This window comes from Palaemon carinicauda, chromosome 13 (assembly GCF_036898095.1).
Source record: "Palaemon carinicauda isolate YSFRI2023 chromosome 13, ASM3689809v2, whole genome shotgun sequence".
NCBI classification, from domain to species: domain Eukaryota; kingdom Metazoa; phylum Arthropoda; class Malacostraca; order Decapoda; family Palaemonidae; genus Palaemon; species Palaemon carinicauda.
In genome coordinates, this window is record NC_090737.1 from 82,224,108 (window position 1) to 82,247,854 (window position 23,747).

Genomic DNA, 23,747 nt, shown 5'->3' on the forward strand with positions numbered 1-23,747 from the left:
TAGACCAAGGTTAGAACTCCCAATCATGTTATTCTATCTTGTTTCTCCTGCTCTTAATTTATTAAAATTTTTATAGGTTATATATAAAAGATCCAGTTAAATGTTGCTGTTGTTTTAAAAATATTTTATCTTAATTATTCATTACTTCTCTTGTAGTTTATCTATTACCTCGTTCCCTTTCCTATCTGGACTATTTTTCCCCTGTTGGAGCCCTTGGGCTTATAGAATCCTGCTTTTCCAACTAGGGAATAATAATAATAATAATAATAATAATAATAATAATAATAATAATAATAATAATAATAATAATAATAATAATAATAATAATAATAATCTCATCTAAGTCAGGCAAACAGTAGACTGCGTGATGATGAGTTTACTTACAGGTAAAATGTACAAACTTACAATGTGTTAGGATATTTTGAAATAATCAAATAATATGATGATAAGTTTACATGCAGGCGTGGGTATGTACAACTTTGAATATATTATGTTATTTACAAATAATTTAATGATTGATGAAATGAAAGCCAATTATTCTTCTGCAATGATCTGAAGGTATTCGTTATTATATGTTTGAATCTTTCCACTTATATCCTGAGTTCATTCTGATCAAGGTAAACAAGTACAATGACATTCATTGTTGTAATTCAGCAAATGCTCTATGCTTTAATTTTCATCATTCAGCAAATACTCAGTGATTAAAAGATGGATTCAATTAATTAACAGTTTTTAACGATTTACCAATCATCCTCAGAACGTTGCTAGCCACTTAGAAAGACTGGACAGTGAGGTGAAAGAGGAAGACATCTCTAGACACGAGACCAGGTCAAACTGGCCCAGCAGAGCACCAACTGATGCAGAACTTCTAAACACTATGGTAAGCCTGGCCACATTATCTAAACACTATGGTAAGCCGGGCCACCTTGTCTAAACACTACGGTAAGCCGGGCCACCTTTTCTAAACATTATGGTAAGTCAGGCCACCTTATCTAAACACTATGGTAAGCTGGCCCACATTATCTAAACACTATGGTAAGTCGTGCCACATTATCTAAACACTATGGTAAGCCGGGTCACATTATCTAAACACTATAGTAAGTCGTGCCACATTATCTAAACACTATGGTAAGGCGGGCCACATTATCTAAACACTATGGTAAGCCGGGTCACATTATCTAAACACTATGGTAAGTCGTGCCACATTATCTAAACACTATGGTAAGGCGGGTCAGTTTATCTAAACACTATGGTAAGCCAGGCCACCTTATCTAAACACCATGGTAAGCTGGCCCACATTATCTAAACACTATGGTAAGCCAGGCCACCTTGTCTAAATACCATGGTAAGCTGGCCCACATTATCTAAACACTATGGTAAGCCGGGTCACATTATCTAAACACTATGGTAAGTTGGGCCACATTATTTAAACACTAAGGTAAGTCGGGCCACATTATCCAAACACTATGGTAAGCCAGGCCACCTTATCTAAATACCATGGTAAGCTGGCCCACATTATTTAAACACTATGGTAAGCCGGGTCACCTTATCTAAACACTATAGTAAGTCGGGCCCCATTATCTAAACACTATGGTAAGTTGGGTCACATTATCTAAACACTATGGTAAACCGGGACACCTTATCTAAACACTATGGTAAGTCAGGCCACATTATCTAAACGCCATAGTAAACCTGGCCAAATTATCTAAACACTATGGTAAGTCGTGCCACATTATCTAAACACTATGGTAAGGCGGGCCACTTTATCTAAACACTATGGTAAGCCAGGCCACCTTATCTAGACACCATGGTAAGCTGGCCCACATTATCTAAACACTATGGTAAGCCGGTCCACGTTATCTAAACACTACGGTAAGCCGGGCCACCTTATCTAAACATTATGGTAAGTCGGGCCATCTTATCTAAACACCATGGTAAGCCTGGCCACATTATCTAAACACTATGGTAAGTCGGGCCACATTATCTAAACACTATGGTAAGCCAGGCCACATTATCTAAACACTATGGTAAGTCGGGCCACATTATCTAAACACTATGGTAAGCCGATCCACCTTATCTAAACACGATGGTAAGTCGGGCCACATTATCTAAACACTATGGTAAACCGGGCCACCTTATCTAAACACTATGGTAAGTCAGGCCACCTTATTAAAACACTATGGTAAGCCTGGCCACATTATCTAAACACCATGGTATGCCGAGCCACATTATCTAAACTATGAAAGCTAATTATGGTAAGCCGGGCCACCTTATCTAAGCCTGGCCACATTATCTAAACACTATGGTAAGCCAGCCCACATTATCTAAACACTATGGTAAGCTGAGCCACATTATCTAAACACTATGGTAAGCCGAGCCACATTATCTAAACACTATGGTAAGTTGGGCCATAAGGCTGACTAGGCTGAAGCGTAGAGCCCCAAGAAGACCATGGGCACAGGAAGTCCAGGGGCCCAGGAAGAGCAGTAGCCCACCAAGAGCAGGGACCTAGCAAGAGCATGCGACCATCTAATGCAGGGGCCCACCAAGAGCAGGGGCCCACCAAGATCAGGGACCTAGCAAGAGCATGCGACTATCTAATGCAGGGGCCCACCAAGAGCAGGGACCTAGCAAGAGCATGCGACCATCTAATGCAGGGGCCCACCAAGAGCAGGGACCTAGTAAGAGCATGCAACCATCTAATGCAGGGGCCCCACCAAGAGCAGGGCCCACCAAGAGCAAGGGCCCACCAAGAGCAGGGACCTAGCAAGAGCATGCGACCATCTAATGCAGGGGCCCACCAAGAGCAGGGACCTAGCACGAGCATGCGACCATCTAATGCAGGGGCCCACCAAGAGCAGGGACCTAGCAAGAGCATGCGACCATCTAATGCAGGGGCCCACCAAGAGCAGGGGCTCACCAAGAGCAGGGACCTAGCAAGAGCATGCGACCATCTAATGCAGGGGCCCACCAAGAGCAGGGCCCACCAAGAGCAAGGGCCCACCAAGAGCAGGGACCTAGCAAGAGCATGCGACCATCTAATGCAGGGGCCCACCAAGAGCAGGGACCTAGCACGAGCATGCGACCATCTAATGCAGGGGCCCACCAAGAGCAGGGACCTAGAAAGAGCATGCAACCATCTAATGCAGGTGCCCACCAAGAGCAAGGGCCCACCAAGAGCAGGGACCTAGCAAGAACATGCGACCATCTAATGCAGGGGCCCACCAAGAACAGGGACCTAGCAAGAGCATGCGACCATCTAATGCAGGGGCCCACCAAGAGCAAGGGCCCACCAAGAGCAGGGACCTAGCAAGAACATGCGACCATCTAATGCAGGGGCCCACCAAGAGCAAGGGCCCACCAAGAGCAGGGACCTAGCAAGAGCATGCGACCATCTAATGCAGGTGCCCACCAAGAGCAAGGGCCCACCAAGAGCAGGGACCTAGCAAGAACACGCGACCATCTAATGCAGGGGCCCACCAAGAGCAGGGACCTAGCAAGAGCATGCGACCATCTAATGCAGGGGCCCACCAAGAGCAAGGGCCCACCAAGAGCAGGGACCTAGCAAGAGCATGCGACCATCTAATGCAGGGGCCCACCAAGAGCAGGGACCTAGCAAGAGCATGCGACCATCTAATGCAGGGGCCCACCAAGAGCAGGGACCTAGTAAGAGCATGCGACCATCTAATGCAGGGGCCCACCAAGAGCAAGGACCTAGCAAGAGCATGCGACCATCTAATGCAGGGGCCCACCAAGAGCAAGGACCTAGCAAGAGCATGCGACCATCTAATGCAGGGGCCCACCAAGAACAGGGGCCCACTAAGAACAGGGGCCCACCAAGAACAGGGGCCCACCAAGAGCAGATGCTTATTCAACTTTGTTTTTCTTTTAATTTTAAAAGCGAAATGAAACTGAATTATTTACTTGTAATATTATTATAATAAATTGTACGAAAAGAGGGCGTGAAATTTGCGTGGTGGGGGGGGGGGCGTTGGGGGATGTCGGGGTGCTCAAAGAAGCTCTAAAGTAGCCTCGGGGGCCTCCCATCGGTTAAATACCACCGCTAAAATTTCAATTCCAGGTCATGCACACCAAGGAATAAAAGATTACTTTAAATATTTTCAGGTGATGAGGCGGTTTGGAGAAATAGAGAGGTCGGTGCCTCGTTTGGTAAATGAAGTTTTGGCAACTTTTCAAGGGACGTTGTCCAAGCACATTGCGAAGGTAAGGATCAAGTTCTGACCCAACAAGAGTTTTGCAACTCAGTCTTTTAGGTATATTAGTTTTAGCATTGATGTGAGAGTCAGTTGAAGTCACGTTTAGGATACATAAATTTTCTAGTTAAGAGTTGCACTTAGATCAGACACATACAAGAGTCTTGCAAGCCAATCTTTTAGTCAAATCACTTTTAGCAGCGATGTGAGAGTTAGCTGAAGTCATGTTTAGGATACATAAATTTTCTAATTAGGATTTGCACTTATATCTGACACATCTAAAAAGATAAGGCTACCTTTGATGAAATATGGTTTTAGTTATGATTAATTTTAGAACAGACACATTTTGAAAGGAAGGAATTAAATATGCATGAGACGAACAAGGTCTGAATACTGACTTAAGATGGAGAAAATGTAAAAAATGGGTCACTTTCTCTAAAGCTACCTTTTAGTAAACATTACGAACTCGCTGTTTTATCTAATTTCTCTTCTTCTTGTTTTGTTACAGTTTCTATAGTTTAAATAGGAAATATTTATTTTAATGTTGTTATTGTTCTTAAAATATTTTATTTTTCATTGTTTCCTTTCCTCACTAGGCTGTTTTCTCTGTTGGGGGCTCTGGGCTTATAGTATCCTGCTTTTCCAACTAGGGCTGTAGCTTAGCAAGTAATAATAATAATAATAATAATAATAATAATCGGACGTGATTCATATATCTAAACCTTGCCACTTACCTATACGGCTAGTCTACTGCAAAGGAAATCTTTAAAACAAAATTTTTAATGTCAACAGAACTTAGACGAGATACGTCATGAATACCAAGCCGGGAGAGAGGAACTGGAGGGTCTTACCAATCGCACCTTCAGAAAAGTGTCTGAGGTGGAAGGAGGGATGCAGATTGTTTCGAAGAAAATCTACGATGCTTTTCAAGATGTGAACAACAATGTACAAACAGCTCGTGATGAAATTGTATATGAAATCAGGCGAGTTTATTATAATGTACTTTAGATATTGAGGTACAAGGTGAACTTAAATGTTATTAATAGCAATAGATTGAATTCAACAAGAACTTTGAGAGAGAGAGAGAGAGAGAGAGAGAGAGAGAGAGAGAGAGAGAGAGAGAGAGAGACGGACAGACAGAGACAGAGAAATTGTATATAAAATCAGGTGAGCTTATGCCATAAATATTGATAATGATATCAAATGTGAACCGAAATATTATCAATAGCAATAGAGTAAATCTAACAATATGTTTGTGTATGTATGTATGTATGTATGTATGTATGTATGTATTATCTATGTATGTTGTATGAATGTTTGTATATATGTATGTATGTATATACAGTATATATATACATAAATATATAATATATATATATATATATATATATATATATATATATGCATATATACAGTTTATATATATATATATATATATATATATATATATATATATATATATATATATATATATATATATGCATATATACAGTTTATATATATATATATATATATATATATATATATATATATATATCTACAGTTTATATATATATATATATATATATATATATATATATATATATATATACATACTGTTTATGTATATATATGTATGTATGTATATATATATATATATATATATATATATATATATATATATATATATATATATATATATATATATACAGTTTATATATAATACATATATAGATATATATACAGTTTATATATAATATATATATATGTATATATATACAGTTTATATATAATACATATATAGATATATATACAGTTTATATATAATACATATATAGATATATATACAGTTTATATATATACATATATATACACAGTTTATATATATACATATATATACACACTTTATATATATATACATATATATACACAGTTTATATATATACATATATATACACAGTTTATATATATACATATATATATACACAGTTTATATATATACATATATGAACATATATCACAAGCACACGTGATTTTAATTAATGTAAATATCACCCACGAAATGCATTTAATACCGAATTCTATCTTGGGAATACATATCCACTTGGAATTCATTTTATGGTAACAGCTTCTGGCCGGGTGGTGATTCGAACCACCACCTGTACGGCTAGAAACTATGCTGGCAGGGACCCTACCGACTCAGCTATCAAGAGAGATAAAAGTTTATGACAAGTCCCCCTACATATTCCTGTCGAATTCAGGATTCTGTTCATAGACTTGAAATAGACCCATCTCCACCATGATAGCTAAATCGTGAGTTTGCAACACGTGGTTATTTTAATGAACATATATCACAAGCACACGTGATTTTAATTAATGTAAATATCACCCACGAAATGCATTTAATATCGAATTCTATCTTGGGAATACATATCCACTTGGAATTCATTTTATGGTAACAGCTTCTGGCCGGGTGGTGATTCGAACCACCACCTGTACGGCTAGAAACTATGCTGGCAGGGACCCTACCGACTCAGCTATCAAGAGAGATAAAAGTTTATGACAAGTCCCCCTACATATTCCTGTCGAATTCAGGATTCTGTTCATAGACTTGAAATAGACCCATCTCCACCATGATAGCTGAATCGTGAGTTTGCAACACGTGGTTATTTTAATGAACATATATCACAAGCACACGTGATTTTAATTAATGTAAATATCACCCACGAAATGCATTTAATACCGAATTCTATCTTGGGAATACATATCCACTTGGAATTCATTTTATGGTAACAGCTTCTGGCCGGGTGGTGATTCGAACCACCACCTGTACGGCTAGAAACTATGCTGGCAGGGACCCTACCGACTCAGCTATCAAGAGAGATAAAAGTTTATGACAAGTCCCCCTACATATTCCTGTCGAATTCAGGATTCTGTTCATAGACTTGAAATAGACCCATCTCCACCATGATAGCTGAATCGTGAGTTTGCAACACGTGGTTATTTTAATGAACATATATCACAAGCACACGTGATTTTAATTAATGTAAATATCACCCACGAAATGCATTTAATACCGAATTCTATCTTGGGAATACATATCCACTTGGAATTCATTTTATGGTAACAGCTTCTGGCCGGGTGGTGATTCGAACCACCACCTGTACGGCTAGAAACTATGCTGGCAGGGACCCTACCGACTCAGCTATCAAGAGAGATAAAAGTTTATGACAAGTCCCCCTACATATTCCTGTCGAATTCAGGATTCTGTTCATAGACTTGAAATAGACCCATCTCCACCATGATAGCTGAATCGTGAGTTTGCAACACGTGGTTATTTTAATGAACATATATCACAAGCACACGTGATTTTAATTAATGTAAATATCACCCACGAAATGCATTTAATACCGAATTCTATCTTGGGAATACATATCCACTTGGAATTCATTTTATGGTAACAGCTTCTGGCCGGGTGGTGATTCGAACCACCACCTGTACGGCTAGAAACTATGCTGGCAGGGACCCTACTGACTCAGCTATCAAGGGAGATAAAAGTTTATGACAAGTCTATTTCAAGTCTATGAACAGAATCCTGAATTCGACAGGAATATGTAGTGGGACTTGTCATAAACTTTTATCTCTCTTGATAGCTGAGTCGGTAGGGTCCCTGCCAGCATAGTTTCTAGCCGTACAGGTGGTGGTTCGAATCACCACCCGGCCAGAAGCTGTTACCATAAAATGAATTCCAAGTGGATATGTATTCCCAAGATAGAATTCGGTATTAAATGCATTTCGTGGGTGATATTTACATTAATTAAAATCACGTGTGCTTGTGATATATGTTCATTAAAATAACCACGTGTTGCAAACTCACGATTCAGCTATCATGGTGGAGATGGGTCTATTTCAAGTCTATGAACAGAATCCTGAATTCGACAGGAATATGTAGGGGGACTTGTCATAAACTTTTATCTCTCTTGATAGCTGAGTCGGTAGGGTCCCTGCCAGCATAGTTTCTAGCCGTACAGGTGGTGGTTCGAATCACCACCCGGCCAGAAGCTGTTACCATAAAATGAATTCCAAGTGGATATGTATTCCCAAGATAGAATTCGGTATTAAATGCATTTCGTGGGTGATATTTACATTAATTAAAATCACGTGTGCTTGTGATATATGTTCATTAAAATAACCACGTGTTGCAAACTCACGATTCAGCTATCATGGTGGAGATGGGTCTATTTCAAGTCTATGAACAGAATCCTGAATTCGACAGGAATATGTAGGGGGACTTGTCATAAACTTTTATCTCTCTTGATAGCTGAGTCGGTAGGGTCCCTGCCAGCATAGTTTCTAGCCGTACAGGTGGTGGTTCGAATCACCACCCGGCCAGAAGCTGTTACCATAAAATGAATTCCAAGTGGATATGTATTCCCAAGATAGAATTCGGTATTAAATGCATTTCGTGGGTGATATTTACATTAATTAAAATCACGTGTGCTTGTGATATATGTTCATTAAAATAACCACGTGTTGCAAACTCACGATTCAGCTATCATGGTGGAGATGGGTCTATTTCAAGTCTATGAACAGAATCCTGAATTCGACAGGAATATGTAGGGGGACTTGTCATAAACTTTTATCTCTCTTGATAGCTGAGTCGGTAGGGTCCCTGCCAGCATAGTTTCTAGCCGTACAGGTGGTGGTTCGAATCACCACCCGGCCAGAAGCTGTTACCATAAAATGAATTCCAAGTGGATATGTATTCCCAAGATAGAATTCGGTATTAAATGCATTTCGTGGGTGATATTTACTTTAATTAAAATCACGTGTGCTTGTGATATATGTTCATTAAAATAACCACGTGTTGCAAACTCACGATTCAGCTATCATGGTGGAGATGGGTCTATTTCAAGTCTATGAACAGAATCCTGAATTCGACAGGAATATGTAGGGGGACTTGTCATAAACTTTTATCTCTCTTGATAGCTGAGTCGGTAGGGTCCCTGCCAGCATAGTTTCTAGCCGTACAGGTGGTGGTTCGAATCACCACCCGGCCAGAAGCTGTTACCATAAAATGAATTCCAAGTGGATATGTATTCCCAAGATAGAATTCGGTATTAAATGCATTTCGTGGGTGATATTTACATTAATTAAAATCACGTGTGCTTGTGATATATGTTCATTAAAATAACCACGTGTTGCAAACTCACGATTCAGCTATCATGGTGGAGATGGGTCTATTTCAAGTCTATGAACAGAATCCTGAATTCGACAGGAATATGTAGGGGGACTTGTCATAAACTTTTATCTCTCTTGATAGCTGAGTCGGTAGGGTCCCTGCCAGCATAGTTTCTAGCCGTACAGGTGGTGGTTCGAATCACCACCCGGCCAGAAGCTGTTACCATAAAATGAATTCCAAGTGGATATGTATTCCCAAGATAGAATTCGGTATTAAATGCATTTCGTGGGTGATATTTACATTAATTAAAATCACGTGTGCTTGTGATATATGTTCATTAAAATAACCACGTGTTGCAAACTCACGATTCAGCTATCATGGTGGAGATGGGTCTATTTCAAGTCTATGAACAGAATCCTGAATTCGACAGGAATATGTAGGGGGACTTGTCATAAACTTTTATCTCTCTTGATAGCTGAGTCGGTAGGGTCCCTGCCAGCATAGTTTCTAGCCGTACAGGTGGTGGTTCGAATCACCACCCGGCCAGAAGCTGTTACCATAAAATGAATTCCAAGTGGATATGTATTCCCAAGATAGAATTCGGTATTAAATGCATTTCGTGGGTGATATTTACATTAATTAAAATCACGTGTGCTTGTGATATATGTTCATTAAAATAACCACGTGTTGCAAACTCACGATTCAGCTATCATGGTGGAGATGGGTCTATTTCAAGTCTATGAACAGAATCCTGAATTCGACAGGAATATGTAGGGGGACTTGTCATAAACTTTTATCTCTCTTGATAGCTGAGTCGGTAGGGTCCCTGCCAGCATAGTTTCTAGCCGTACAGGTGGTGGTTCGAATCACCACCCGGCCAGAAGCTGTTACCATAAAATGAATTCCAAGTGGATATGTATTCCCAAGATAGAATTCGGTATTAAATGCATTTCGTGGGTGATATTTACATTAATTAAAATCACGTGTGCTTGTGATATATGTTCATTAAAATAACCACGTGTTGCAAACTCACGATTCAGCTATCATGGTGGAGATGGGTCTATTTCAAGTCTATGAACAGAATCCTGAATTCGACAGGAATATGTAGGGGGACTTGTCATAAACTTTTATCTCTCTTGATAGCTGAGTCGGTAGGGTCCCTGCCAGCATAGTTTCTAGCCGTACAGGTGGTGGTTCGAATCACCACCCGGCCAGAAGCTGTTACCATAAAATGAATTCCAAGTGGATATGTATTCCCAAGATAGAATTCGGTATTAAATGCATTTCGTGGGTGATATTTACATTAATTAAAATCACGTGTGCTTGTGATATATGTTCATTAAAATAACCACGTGTTGCAAACTCACGATTCAGCTATCATGGTGGAGATGGGTCTATTTCAAGTCTATGAACAGAATCCTGAATTCGACAGGAATATGTAGGGGGACTTGTCATAAACTTTTATCTCTCTTGATAGCTGAGTCGGTAGGGTCCCTGCCAGCATAGTTTCTAGCCGTACAGGTGGTGGTTCGAATCACCACCCGGCCAGAAGCTGTTACCATAAAATGAATTCCAAGTGGTTATATACATATATATACACAGTTTATATATACATATATATACACAGTTTATATATATATATATATATATATATATATATATATATATATATATATATATATATATATATATATATATATATATATATATATATATATATATATATATATTTATATGAGAGAGAGAGAGAGAGAGAGAGAGAGAGAGAGAGAGAGAGAGAGAGAGAGAGAGAGAGAGAGAGAGAAAGAGTGACTGTTCAACTTTTCTCTGAAATCTTTCAGAAAGTCGACGACCTCATCCCTGGGTGAACTTCGACCTGTGTTGCAACAGGTCAACCAGAGTGTGGCTCAGAGTGTAGCCAGAGCAGCAGAGGGTCTCAATATCACCCTGATGGAAGAGGCTGCAAGGAGGAGAGGTACGACTTCGTGGTACTTCTGTTATGTTTTGTGACATTGTGTTACTAAAGTATAGTGTTTAGAGAGAAATTGCCGAGATAAACTAAGGCTAGTTTTGCGTGATTACAAGTAATTGTCAGTTATCTAGAGAGAGAGAGAGAGAGAGAGAGAGAGAGAGAGAGAGAGAGAGAGAGAGAGAGAGAGAGAGAGACTTTTCTTTCTCTTAACATAACATCAATAATAATTCGGCAATTTTCTGGAGATTTCCTAATCGATCATATTCCCGATACTTTATTTCAACTGGCAATTTTCAATCTCTTCCCTAGTGCCTAAGTAACATCATTCTCAGACTACTACTTTGTTAAAATATAATTTTACTTTTACTATTACTAGCTAAGCTACAACCCTAATTTGAAAAGTAGGCTGTTACAGGTCCAGTGAGGAAAAGAAATAAGGAAATAAACAAACTACAAGAAAAGTAATGAGCAATTAGAGTGACTTTTTAATTTTTTAAGACCAGTAGCATCATTAAAATAGATCTTTCATAAATAAACTATAAAAATAGACTTTTATCGACCTTTTCAACATATAAACATTCGCTGCAAGTTTGAACTTCAGATATGAGTATTTTCTGGGAAAATACATAGAGGTTCCTATGCCTTTATATTCTTCATGAAATTAATTTCATTTTCTAAATTTCATGAATTAATTCTAAAATTCCACACCTGTTATTCTCTCTTACCTCTTTTTGTGTGTTTCCCTTTCCTTAGTTAAAATTATAAGCTTGCAGATGGAAGAACATTGGTCTGTTAACCGTTCAAGGCTTTCAAGAGGAAACTGAAGAATTTATTGTTCTGTTAGTGCTTTGATAGAAATGATTTAACAAATGACAGGCAATATGCAGTGTGAAATGCTGGATGCTTTCGAACGAACACTATAAAGTGATTGGAGTTCCTGTACAGAGTAGGGTTTCCCTGCTGTAGAGGACTTACTTTACTTTCTTACTTTGACGGCTGTTTTTTCCGGTCCTATACAGCAAGGTAACCCTACTCTTTACAGGACCTCCACTGTCATTTTATCTTTTCGTTCAGTTAAAGTAGTTGCACAGTCGACATTATTCACCAATTGATAGGATTCCAATAACTCACTAAATGCTAAAGCATCAAGATTTGATCCGTCATCTATCCAAAGATTTAAGTCTCCACAAATAAATGATTCCTTTTTCTCCATAATAATCATCTCAATAAGATCACTGAAATCTTCACGGATGATACCAGAGAAAAACACATGTTTTGCTTTATATCACGGTCAGGTACAGAAGACTCGATGAGGTCAGATTACATCCCCCTTCAGTGTCCTGATCCCACCACTGTTGCAGCCCTCCAGGAGGTATGTACAGTCAGTAGCTTTTTATTAACTTTTTAATATTTCATATCTAATCTATCTTTTGATTATGTCCTAAAATATATATCCTTCATGGTAACTAATTTCCATTTACTATGCATTTTCTGCCAGGTCACAGATGTTTATAACGTATCTAACAAAAAATTCTCATTAAGATATTGTTAATAATTTTAGTTGCTAAAAAGGGAATCCTCAAATTAACGTAGAGGAATCTTCTTGCGCTTAGACAATTAAATCATAAACTGATGATATTTTGTAAAGATTATTTGAGCAAGTTTCAGACACACCATTAGGTACGTACTCCAGCTTGGACTAATTCAGTCACCTAACTAGTTAAGGGAAGCCTAAAGATATTAATTCCCTAGATCTCTTTCTTTCCTAACTTATTACATTAATTTAAAAGATTCTTTACGTTCATAAGTAATAATGCTAATGCACGAGATTCTTAATGTTCGTAGTTATTGGAACTAATTTAGGAGAACAACACTTGCTATGTAGCTTTTCATTAACTTATATATTTTATATTTCACCTAATTTTTCATTATGTCTGAAAATATGATGTTTTCCTTCACGGTGGCCAAGTTTCATTCACTAAGCATTTTCTGATAGATCACAAATGTTTATAATGTATAAAATATAATTTTTCTATTTGGTTAATGTTTAATTGCTTTAAAATTAATTCTAAAAATAAACGACATTAATTCCCTAGGTCTCTTTCTTTCATATCTAATATTAATTTAACGGACTTATTACATTTATAGATAATAATACTAATGCACGAGATTCTTAATGCTCGTAGTAATTGGAACTAATTTAAAACTCTTATGCTCATAAGTAACAACCCTTACTAACTATTGATTAATTGATTGATTGATTGATAGAATTATTTAGGAGAATTCCTATGCTCAGAGGCAACAACCCTTAATAACGATTGATTGATTGATAGAGTTATCTGGCAGTCCCTTACTAACGAGACCCATAATTGCTCGCACTAGTTCGTGACACACTGCAACTTCATGGACAAAATCCTGGACAATTTTTAGCTAATAACATTGCTTTATGTTCATAGTTAAGTACACTAATTCATAAAGACTCTTTACGTCCATAGCTAATAGTAGTAATTAACACTTATCCCCTTAGTTAACAGGTAATAACACTAATTCATAAAATTCCATACTTTAATAGGTAAAAGCGCTAATTCATGAAATTCCATACTTTAATAGGTAAAAGCGCTAATTCCTAAAATTCCATACTTTCATAGGCAAGAGCACTATTTTTAAAAATTCAATACTTTCATAGGTAAGAGCACTAATTTTAAAAATCCAATACTTTCATATTTAAGGGCACTAATTTTAAAAATTCCATACTTTCATAGGTAAGAGCACTAATTTAAAAAATTCCATACTTTCAGAGGCAAGAGTACTAATTTTAAAAATTCAATAATTTCATAGGTAAGAGCACTAATTTCAAAAATTCAATACTTTCATAGCTAAGAGCACTAATTTAGAAAAATCCATACTTTCATAGATAGGAGCACTAACTAAAAAAATATAATTTACGTTCATACCCAACAGCACTAATTCACAAATTTCCATACGTTCACAGCTAAGAACTCTAACCTATAAAATAATTCACGTTCATGTCCAATAAAACAAATTAACAAAATTCCCAACGATCACAGATAAGGAGTATAACTTAGAAAATCATCTACATTTATAGCTGGTAAAACTAATTCTCAAAATTCCAAACGTTCATGGCTAAGGACACTAATTTGAAATATAATTCACGTTCATAGCTATTGAGACTAGTTAGCAAAATTCCAAACGTTCATTGCGAATAACAAATTTCAAAAAATAATCTACGTTTATAGCTAATAACACCAATTCGCAAAACTCCAAACGTTTACAGCTAAGATCACTTATTCACAAAACACATTACATTCATAGATAACACAATTTCACAAAATTTCAAACGTTTATAGATAAGATCATTAATTTACAAGATCAATTACCTTCACAAATAAGACTAATTTACTAAATTCTAAACGTTCAAGCTAATTACCCTAATTTGCAAAAACCTTTACGTTCATAGCTAATAAAACAAATTGACAAAAATCCCTTGCGTTCATAGCTAAGGACACTAATTTAAAAGATGATTCAAGTTCATAGCTAATAACACCATTCCACAAGACTCCAAACGGTTACAGATAAGATCACTAACTTACAAAATCAATTACCTTCATAGATAACATAGTCCAAAAAATTTCAAACGTTTACAACTAAGGTCCATTATTAACAAAATCATTTACGTTTATATTCAACAACACCATTTCACAAGATCCCCTACACTCATGCCTAACACCACCAATTTACGAAATTCCCACTGTCAATTTAGCACAATTTCTCCTTTTAGAGAACTAACCAGGTAATTTCGTGGCAGGTGAAACACCTCCTCCAGTCAATGCTGAAGAAGAGCGAAGACTTGCGCCGTGGCCTGACCAAGCAAACAAGTGAAGGCGTCGATCTCTTGAAGTTACTGCACCAGAGGTTCTCCGTCCTCCTGCGACGGATGAACACTGAACCTGACCATGGTAAATGACTGACTGTAAGATCAACCCTTCTTGGAACTAGGCAGTGAACAATAACAATCGGTCTTGTTTATCGTTTACGCTAATTTTCTGGAAATGAGTCTATTGTCTTTAATGTATCGTAGAGTTGTAGATATTAATTCTATGCTGAGATAAAACACTGAACTTTGAACATACACTGTTTAAAAAAACCGTAATTTTAATCGGAAATTCTCCGTAAAATTATATGGTTCAAAGCCGTATTTCAGTAAAATACACGTGACCTTAATTTCACCATACTTTGTTATTATATTTCATGGGTTGGTGACCGTAATACTACTCCTTTATGTAAATATATCCGTTTTTAAAGCTGTAAAACATCCTGGAATTAATCTTGCCAGGCATTTACCGTTTTTAATGCATATTTTAAACATTGTATTTAATGGTTCTAATTACATTAGAGTTGCCAGCTAGAACAACCCTATTATGCAGTTTGTTGAGTTTATTTTATTACCTTTCTTATATCATCATAAAATTATTTCCTCCTACGCCTATTGACGCAAAGGGCCTCGGTTAGATTTCGTTAGTCGTCTCTATCTTGAGTTTTTAAATCAGTACTTCTCCATTCATCATCTCCTACTTCGTGCTTCATAGTCCTCAGCCATGTAGGCCTGGGTCTTCCAACTCTTATAGTGCCTTAATAAAGCCATAGATACTGTCTTGGGTTAGAGATTTCTTTCTTATATCACTAATCTATGATTACCATGAACTTATTTAGTTCCAGCCATAGTTTTTGTTGTTATATGAGCTTTAATTACTTCTCTGATACAATTCAATGGAAGCCTGTAGGAAGGACAGCCCAATTTTTATATTTGACCTGAATATTTCATAGAGGTTTTTGCTTCAATTTCGCAATTATCTTCATCACGGTGAGGAAGATCTGCCTATCTAGTTACTCGGTCTATAATCATTTATACTAAGATGATAATTATGTAATTTTAACTTTTCTGTCATAAATACAATTTTTCCTCTCCTATTTTGTTATATGCTTTATTCGCCATGACTTACTCTACAGGAATTAGTAAAAGGTATTCAAAATTATGCTTTCCCTCATGTAAGCCAGTAAAAGTCGGCATTCTAATATGATCATTAAGCTTTTACGTATAATCCAAATCATTGCATACCTGTTTATAAATATCCAAACCAAGATTGAATGACTGATTTGAAGTTTTCTGGCATCCAGACATCAAGGGTCATTAACGCCGACTAAACAAAGAAATGAAATAGATCATTATTGACAATGATCACGTTACACTGTTAGAAATTTGCATTTAAAAAAAAAAAAAAAAAACGGTAAATATCTGGCAATATTTATTCCAGGATTTTTACCGTTTAGAAACGGATATATTGACGTAAAGGAATGATATTACGGTAACCAACCCGTAAAAAATAATAACAAAGTATAGTAAAACTACGGTCGCCTGTATTTTACTGAAATACAATTGAGAACAGTATTTTTTTACGGAGAATTTCCAATCCAAATTACTGTTTTTTTTTTCCTAAACAATTTATGCTATCTTCTTACAGAGATATAAATCATTGGACACCCAGTCTATAATGGAGACAAGATTACTCAATTACTCAAATTATACATTTTTTTTTTATCGGCTCTAACAAATCAAACTTCTTAAAACAGGTTTACACGGTCGAACGGTTCGTCGAACGCGGCTCGACAGACAAGTGTTTGAAGTGATGTTAGAACATGTGAACGGGATATTTGGTTGTCGAACACGTTCGTCGAACGGTTCGAAGATAGTCTGTTCTCGCCTGACTTTCGTGGGCGGGGCTTCATTGTCCACAAACCTTATGCCTTTTTTGGCTGACTCCACCTCTTCGAAGCGTTTGACAAGCAGGTTCGACAATCGGGTTCTCCTGACCATCAAGGTCCCACTGATGAAGTCAATTGGCCTTTACAGAATCAAATGAGTTTCTTTCTTTCAGGTCAACAGCTTGTTGCCGAGATGCAGGATCTAGGATCCCTCGTGGAATCTTCTTACACAGCAGTCCTGGTTGCCCAGAACGCATTCATCGACTCCTGCAAAAGGATCCAAGCCGAAGAACCCACTTTAGAACACAAGATTGCCGAAATACTGGATAAGCTTGTTACTGATATTAATCTTGGGTGAGTTTAATACTATTCTATAATTTTTACTTGAGATTAATTCTTAATATAATGTTTGTATATAAAAAAAACAACTGCAAAGGGATTGATATAACTAAAATAAACCAGAATAATTACGAAATATGCGCGGAGAGATTTTGAAAAAATTATTAATTAATAAGTTACGTAATTCAAATGTGTGAACAAAATGATAGTCAAATATGACTATTTCAATTCACAAATTTCATAATTTACGCAGAAATACAGCAAAGGTTATAAGGAAAACATTGCATAAACTTTTCATTTACAAAGAGTCTTAAAAAAGGGTATATGATAAGATTCCAGCCACAAAAATAAAAACCAGATGGTAGAAGAAATAGTTAATATCTAATTTATACCACTCATACAATTGAATTATGTATAATGAATAGAGTTACGAACCCTTAAAGATATAAGTATAATTACTATGATTAGGATATCATAATCCTAATTAAGTAAAATAATTTAATGTCTATTTGATGTATTTCATAATAATAGACCATATAAATAAATGTCCACTTCAATTAGCTTGATAAACTTCTAATATAAAAAGGATGATTAATACATCTATCGTATTCTACAGTATCAAATTGAAAAATTTATCCTTCTATCTCTGAATAATAAGCATTAATTTCAGAAATACTTCTTTGTCTTGCTAGTTTACCAATTGATGATTCATTCTAAATCTGATTTCTTTTCAGGCACAAATTCAATCGGATGCAACTTAATGAATTGAAGAGATTAGTGGAACACCTTACTGATACGAATGGAACTGCATCAGGAACCTATTCACAGGTAAGGGTAGAAGAGACTCTAGCTATGCTAAGCAGTTCTTCTAGGAGAAGGACACTCCAAAATCAAACCGTTGTTCTCTAGTCTTGGGTAATGCCATAGCTTCTTTACCAAGATTTCCCATGCTTGAGGGTATACTCGGGCACGCTATTCTATCTTATTTCTCTTCATTTTGCTTTGTTAAAGGTTTTATAGTCGGACAAGTGATCAAGTAAATTTTGTAAAAATCTTGGTAAAATAATTATTCTTTTTTTACATGAATGGTTTAAGTAACTTAGGGAGTTTACCTTTATTGAATCCTGTGTTCTTTTGTGGAAATATATCCCAATTTTTACATTAAAATACCTAGAACACAAACTTTGTCTTCATCAGATCACAAATCGTCTTCGATTAATTATTTTCTATGTTCATCAAAGCTTAAAACTTCTATAGATTGAATGCAATATTTGTATCGTTCGTCTTAAAAAAATTCAGGTAAAAAGAAATCATTATCAACTTTTACTTTTCCCAAGTCAAACAAAAACTAGTTTTACAGACACACCATTGAATGTCCCTTAGAAGTATTATATTGACAGTCAAAATCTATAAAATGTTTGTGATTATACCCATAAGCCCTTTCCTTTCAGAGCTTATTACTTTCAATGCAATATTCGTGTCTAGTTGTGCTTTAAAATGCATTGCCCTAGAAAATTTCTGGTCAAACTAAACAATGATCAACTTTTATTTTTTCTAAGTAAAACAAAGACGTATTACAGAACAACCAATGTCTTTTCCGGTCTTGAAAGTATTAAATTGAAAACTAAAATATATAGAACATTTATCATTATACACATGAGCCCTTTCCTTCCAGAGCGAAAGCGGACAGGAAGCACAAGAAATCCTAAGGAACTTGAGGGACAGCCACGAACTACCTTCAGAAGCCTCCGGGAAATTAAGTGAGATGCACGCCACCATTCTGAAAATCATCGAAGCTGCCAACTTGACAGCCTCTCGCCTCGAGAATGTCGAAGAGCGCATCGAAGGGGTCTCCAGGACGTTGCTAGACATCGACTGGTCAAACGTCCGGCAAAAGGAACCAGCGGACCAACTCGTGACTGCTGCGAAAGATCTGAAAGGCTACGCTAGAGACCAGATCATTCAATCGCTCAATTTATACCAGGCTCTGTTGACGACTCTGGAGCAAATCACACTTCTTAGTCAAAGTTCTCCCGACCCCCAGAGTCCCACCGATGAAGTCTATTGGCCATCAGATGTCGATTTTAGCTTTCCTATTTACCTCAGCGACGAGGGCCACGCCCCTATACGCGAAACTCATCTGACACTTCCAAGGGCATGCACTTCCGCCCTTCTGGATTTACTGAAAAGCCTGCCAGAGTTCAAGAGGAGCATTCCAACTACACCAGCGCCACCTGTCAGGAGGTCAAAGGTTAGGAAGAGCAAACATGGCGACGAGGAAGAGGAGTACGACGATGATGACATACCAGCTTGGTACACGGACCCAGATTTTCTCTCCGGGAACTACGGAACCCCAGATTTAGGATATCCTGTGTTCCGAGAGGATGAATGGCGTGACATGGGGGACTATGCAAGCGATGATTACCTGTTCATTGAACGAACCTCGACGCCGGAGCCTAGCGTCGTTACTACGAGCGCTCCTACGACAACTGTTGCGCCAAGTACGACGTCTTATCCCCATCGAATTTTCCCTGGGGGAGTTGATAGATTTTTTGGTTTCAAGACGACCCAGTCAAAGTCGACATCAAAAAGAGAAGTAAAGCTGACTGAACAATTACCTGAGATAGATTTCTAATTGACTTTTATGTGTAAATAGTTAACTGTATGAAAATAATTTCCAGTAATTTCTAGTTAAGTGATAAGAGTATTGTATTGCGATAGCCTCTATAATTAATTTCTTTCTTTCTATTTTTGAAGGTTAAATTTTTCATACTAACGTAATTTATAACTGTACTAAACATGTTTGGGGTGTTACGAGAACGATCCTAATATACTCCTGGTATAAATATAAAGAAATATATGAGTTGGAACCAATAAAATATGACTTGAGAATAAAATGCCCCAAAGTTTTAAAAGTTCTTCTTGAGTTAAAACCTTGATATGGTACGAAATCTATTAAGTTTATTTAAATGTAAGCGGTATGTTTGTACAGTCGTTCATAAAAGAAAAGACGTCCCAGTCCCTGTCCCCCGCCCCCCACCAAGCAAGTGGCAATACATATCGTTGCTAACAGTGATGGTAATACTATACTTACCGTCAAATAATTTCACAACCCCTCTTTCGCCTAAACGTCCCTTCTTCTTCTTCTTCTTCTTCTTCTTCTTCTTCTTCTTCTTCTTCTTCTTCTTCTTCTTCTTCTTCTTCTTTCCCTGGGTTATACCTACATTAAGGGGTTGGTTGCCTGATGCTTACGGGTGACGCCCTTGCTGCATATATATTTCTAAAAGCACTAGGCAGGGTTCATAATTTGGCAGAGGATTTTTACGGTCGCATATCCTTGCAGTCATCAATCACAGTTATTGGCGGTGTCCTCAGCCTTTGATTTGATAGTTCAACTGCAAGGCAGCAGTCACACAATTATTGGCAGTGGGCATAGCCTTTTGCTAACACGTAATTCTGCAAGGCAATAGCTGTCATTTTAGTTGCTTTCTATACAGGACGTACGGTGGAAGTATTCTTACACCACTACCACAGGGCATTTCCCTTAGCTCTAACTCATAATGCCCATATCCCTGACTTTAGTACAGTGTTACAATTAATGTTAGTAGTAAAATATATTACCTCTCGATCAGTGGGGACTGTACCTAAGATAAAGAAAAACGGCTCAATTAATAACCTGACTTTTAAGCATTATTCTGTGATCTTTATGAGGTAATTCAGCTTGAGTCGATTTCAAAATGTAGTGAAGATGCTGAAAATGGTTCCGCATTATACTAATGTTAGGGTAACCGATACTTATCAATTAGATTAAGAATTTAACCGAACTTTGAATCATTGAGAAATTGAAGACTTCGGAGTTAGAAATATCTTCACTTAGAAGTACTTAGTACCAGTTTTTGAAAAGGGCTGAATCCAATGATGATGTTAATCAGAAAAAAAATCTGACCTTGCCTCTGATTATTATTGATGGCGATGATGAAGATAATATTTATGATAATGATGATAATGGTAATAATAATACTGATGATGATAACCAGAGTAAAATGAAGAAAAGAAAAAACATAGAATTGTAATTTTGTCTCGTTATAAGATTAAGAAAGATAAAATCAACTATAATTTGTTTGTTCAATATAGTATTAGCATACTTTCGTTATGTCTCCTAGAACTATCCCCCCACCCACTCCCTGAACATCTGAACATTTCCTTTCTTCACTGGGCTATTTTTCCCTATTGGAGGCCTTGGGCTTATAGCATCTTGCTTTTCCAACTAGAGTTGTAGCATAGGTAATAATAATAATAATAATAATAATAATAATAATAATAATAATAATAATAATAATAATAACCTTACCCGGGTACCCGTCCTCCCTATCCCCCTAGTCGAGTCTCTGAGTCCCACTGAGCAAGATATAACAATAAACTTATCCTTGGTTTCCATGTTTTGTCTGTCATGGTTATAAAGCCAAATTGAAAGGAGGCACCAGAGAATATAAGAGAAAACAAAAGGATAATCAGATAATCACAGATAATTACCGAATCTCGACAATACATCCCAATAAAAATCTGTTGCGACGTTCAGCAAGTCATCAAATAAACAATGTTGATTCATTAGCCCTGCAGTCCTGTAGGTTACACTGGTCATGCCTTTCTTGGTTCCCCTGTCCTGCATCCTGCCAAGGATCCTACCCTTTCCCGGTAGCCTGCCAGGGGCACACCACCACCCCGAAGGGAACTTATAAGAACCGGGGAAAAAGACCTTGAACATTCAGTACCGTCCTTACAAGTGACCGGGAAAGGCAACAGGTAAGTCGTGGCTAAACTTATTCATGTCGGGATTTTATATGTTGTGTTTTATTGTGCATTGTTCGGGAAATCTCTCTCTCTCTCTCTCTCTCTCTCTCTCTCTCTCTCTCTCTCTCTCTCTCTCTCTCTATATATATATATATATATATATATATATATATATATATATATATATATATATATATATATATATGTATGTATATATATACACATATACATATATATCATATATGCATATGGAAACATATAAACACACACACGCATATATAAATATATATATAAATATATATATATATATATATATATATATATATATATATATATATATATATATATATATATATATATATATATATATATATATATGTATATATATATATATATATATATATATATATACATCTATATATATATATATATATGTATATATATATACACATGTATATATATATATATATATATATATATATATATATATATATATATATATATATATATATATTTATATGTGAGTTGTGTGTGCCTTATATATTATGAATTAAATTAGTTATGTAGTTAAACTTTACTACATTATTTCACTGCGTAAGTGTTCTGCACTGCTAATCAAATTGAAGATTGAAAAATAAGAGGAACAAATAAACCCCTTTCTATTGGTTACAGATTCCCTTTCAAATATTTGTATCATCTACGAAAAAGATTTTTTTTTTTTTATTATTTACGCTATTTGAGAAAGAGGTCCCTATCTACTAGGATTTATTTTACGCTTTTTGAGAAAGGTTCCTATCTATCATTTGTTTGTGATGATTATTAGTATTTTAGCTTTTTAATTCTCACTGGGTTATAAAGTTGCTCTTGATAATTCTATGTATCTCTCAAGTACTTCTCATGCTATGTTGTATTATCAAGACAAAAAAAGTAGATAATTAACTTTCAGTCATTTTGTAAAGTAACTGTAATACTGATTATTATTATTATTATTATTATTATTATTACTATTATTATTATTATTATTATTATTATTATTATTATTATTATTATTATTACTAGCTAAGATATAAGCCTAGTTGGAGAAGAAGGATGCTAAAAGCTCAAGGGCCCGAAAAGTAAATGATATATAACCCAGTGAGGAGATGAAATAAGGAAATGAATAAACTACAAGAGAAGTAATTCAACAATTGAAATAATTGAAACAAAATATTTTGATAACATTAACAACATTAAAATAGATCTTCATATATATAATATGAAAAAATGCTTATGTAATTCTGTTCAACATAAAGAAATTCGCTGCTAGTTCGAAGAAGAGAAATATCCGTAACTAAACAGCAATATAAGGTTCAGATTAAAGCGAATCAAACGGACCGGTTTTTTTAGTCTTATATCCTTTCACATTTAAAACCTGATCAAGTCTCACCTGTGTGACGATAGTCCTGCAGAAGGTCAGAGAAGATGATTTCTTTTTGTAATCAACGTAGAT

General features: G+C 36.3%; 2 protein-coding genes across 5 annotated transcripts in view; both read left to right on the top strand.

Moving 5' to 3' along the window:
• The window catches only part of LOC137652321 (adventurous-gliding motility protein Z-like), a 73,104-nt gene extending 52,719 nt beyond the window's left edge, over positions 1-20,385 (top strand). Inside the window, exons 4-12 of one of the 3 annotated variants that reach the window (XM_068385659.1) lie at positions 758-880; positions 4,126-4,224; positions 5,007-5,197; positions 11,217-11,350; positions 12,649-12,719; positions 15,174-15,324; positions 17,302-17,482; positions 18,202-18,295; positions 19,143-20,385. In XM_068385659.1, the coding sequence (XP_068241760.1) occupies positions 758-880; positions 4,126-4,224; positions 5,007-5,197; positions 11,217-11,350; positions 12,649-12,719; positions 15,174-15,324; positions 17,302-17,482; positions 18,202-18,295; positions 19,143-20,102 (2,004 nt within the window). In that variant the 3' untranslated portion in view covers positions 20,103-20,385. Of the gene's footprint in view, positions 1-757; positions 881-4,125; positions 4,225-5,006; positions 5,198-11,216; positions 11,351-12,642; positions 12,720-15,173; positions 15,325-17,301; positions 17,483-18,201; positions 18,296-19,142 lie in introns of all 3 variants that reach the window. The other 2 variants (XM_068385658.1, XM_068385660.1) reach the window with 2 other exon arrangements.
• Positions 1-23,747, top strand: part of LOC137652324 (superoxide dismutase [Cu-Zn]-like) — a 72,200-nt gene that overhangs the window by 27,222 nt on the left and 21,231 nt on the right. Inside the window, exon 1 of one of the 2 annotated variants that reach the window (XM_068385663.1) lies at positions 22,115-22,270. The exons of the other annotated variant lie outside the window; for it this stretch is intronic. The gene's annotated coding sequence lies outside the window, so the exon portion shown is untranslated. Of the gene's footprint in view, positions 1-22,114; positions 22,271-23,747 lie in introns of those variants that run through there. 2 annotated transcript variants of the gene reach the window in all.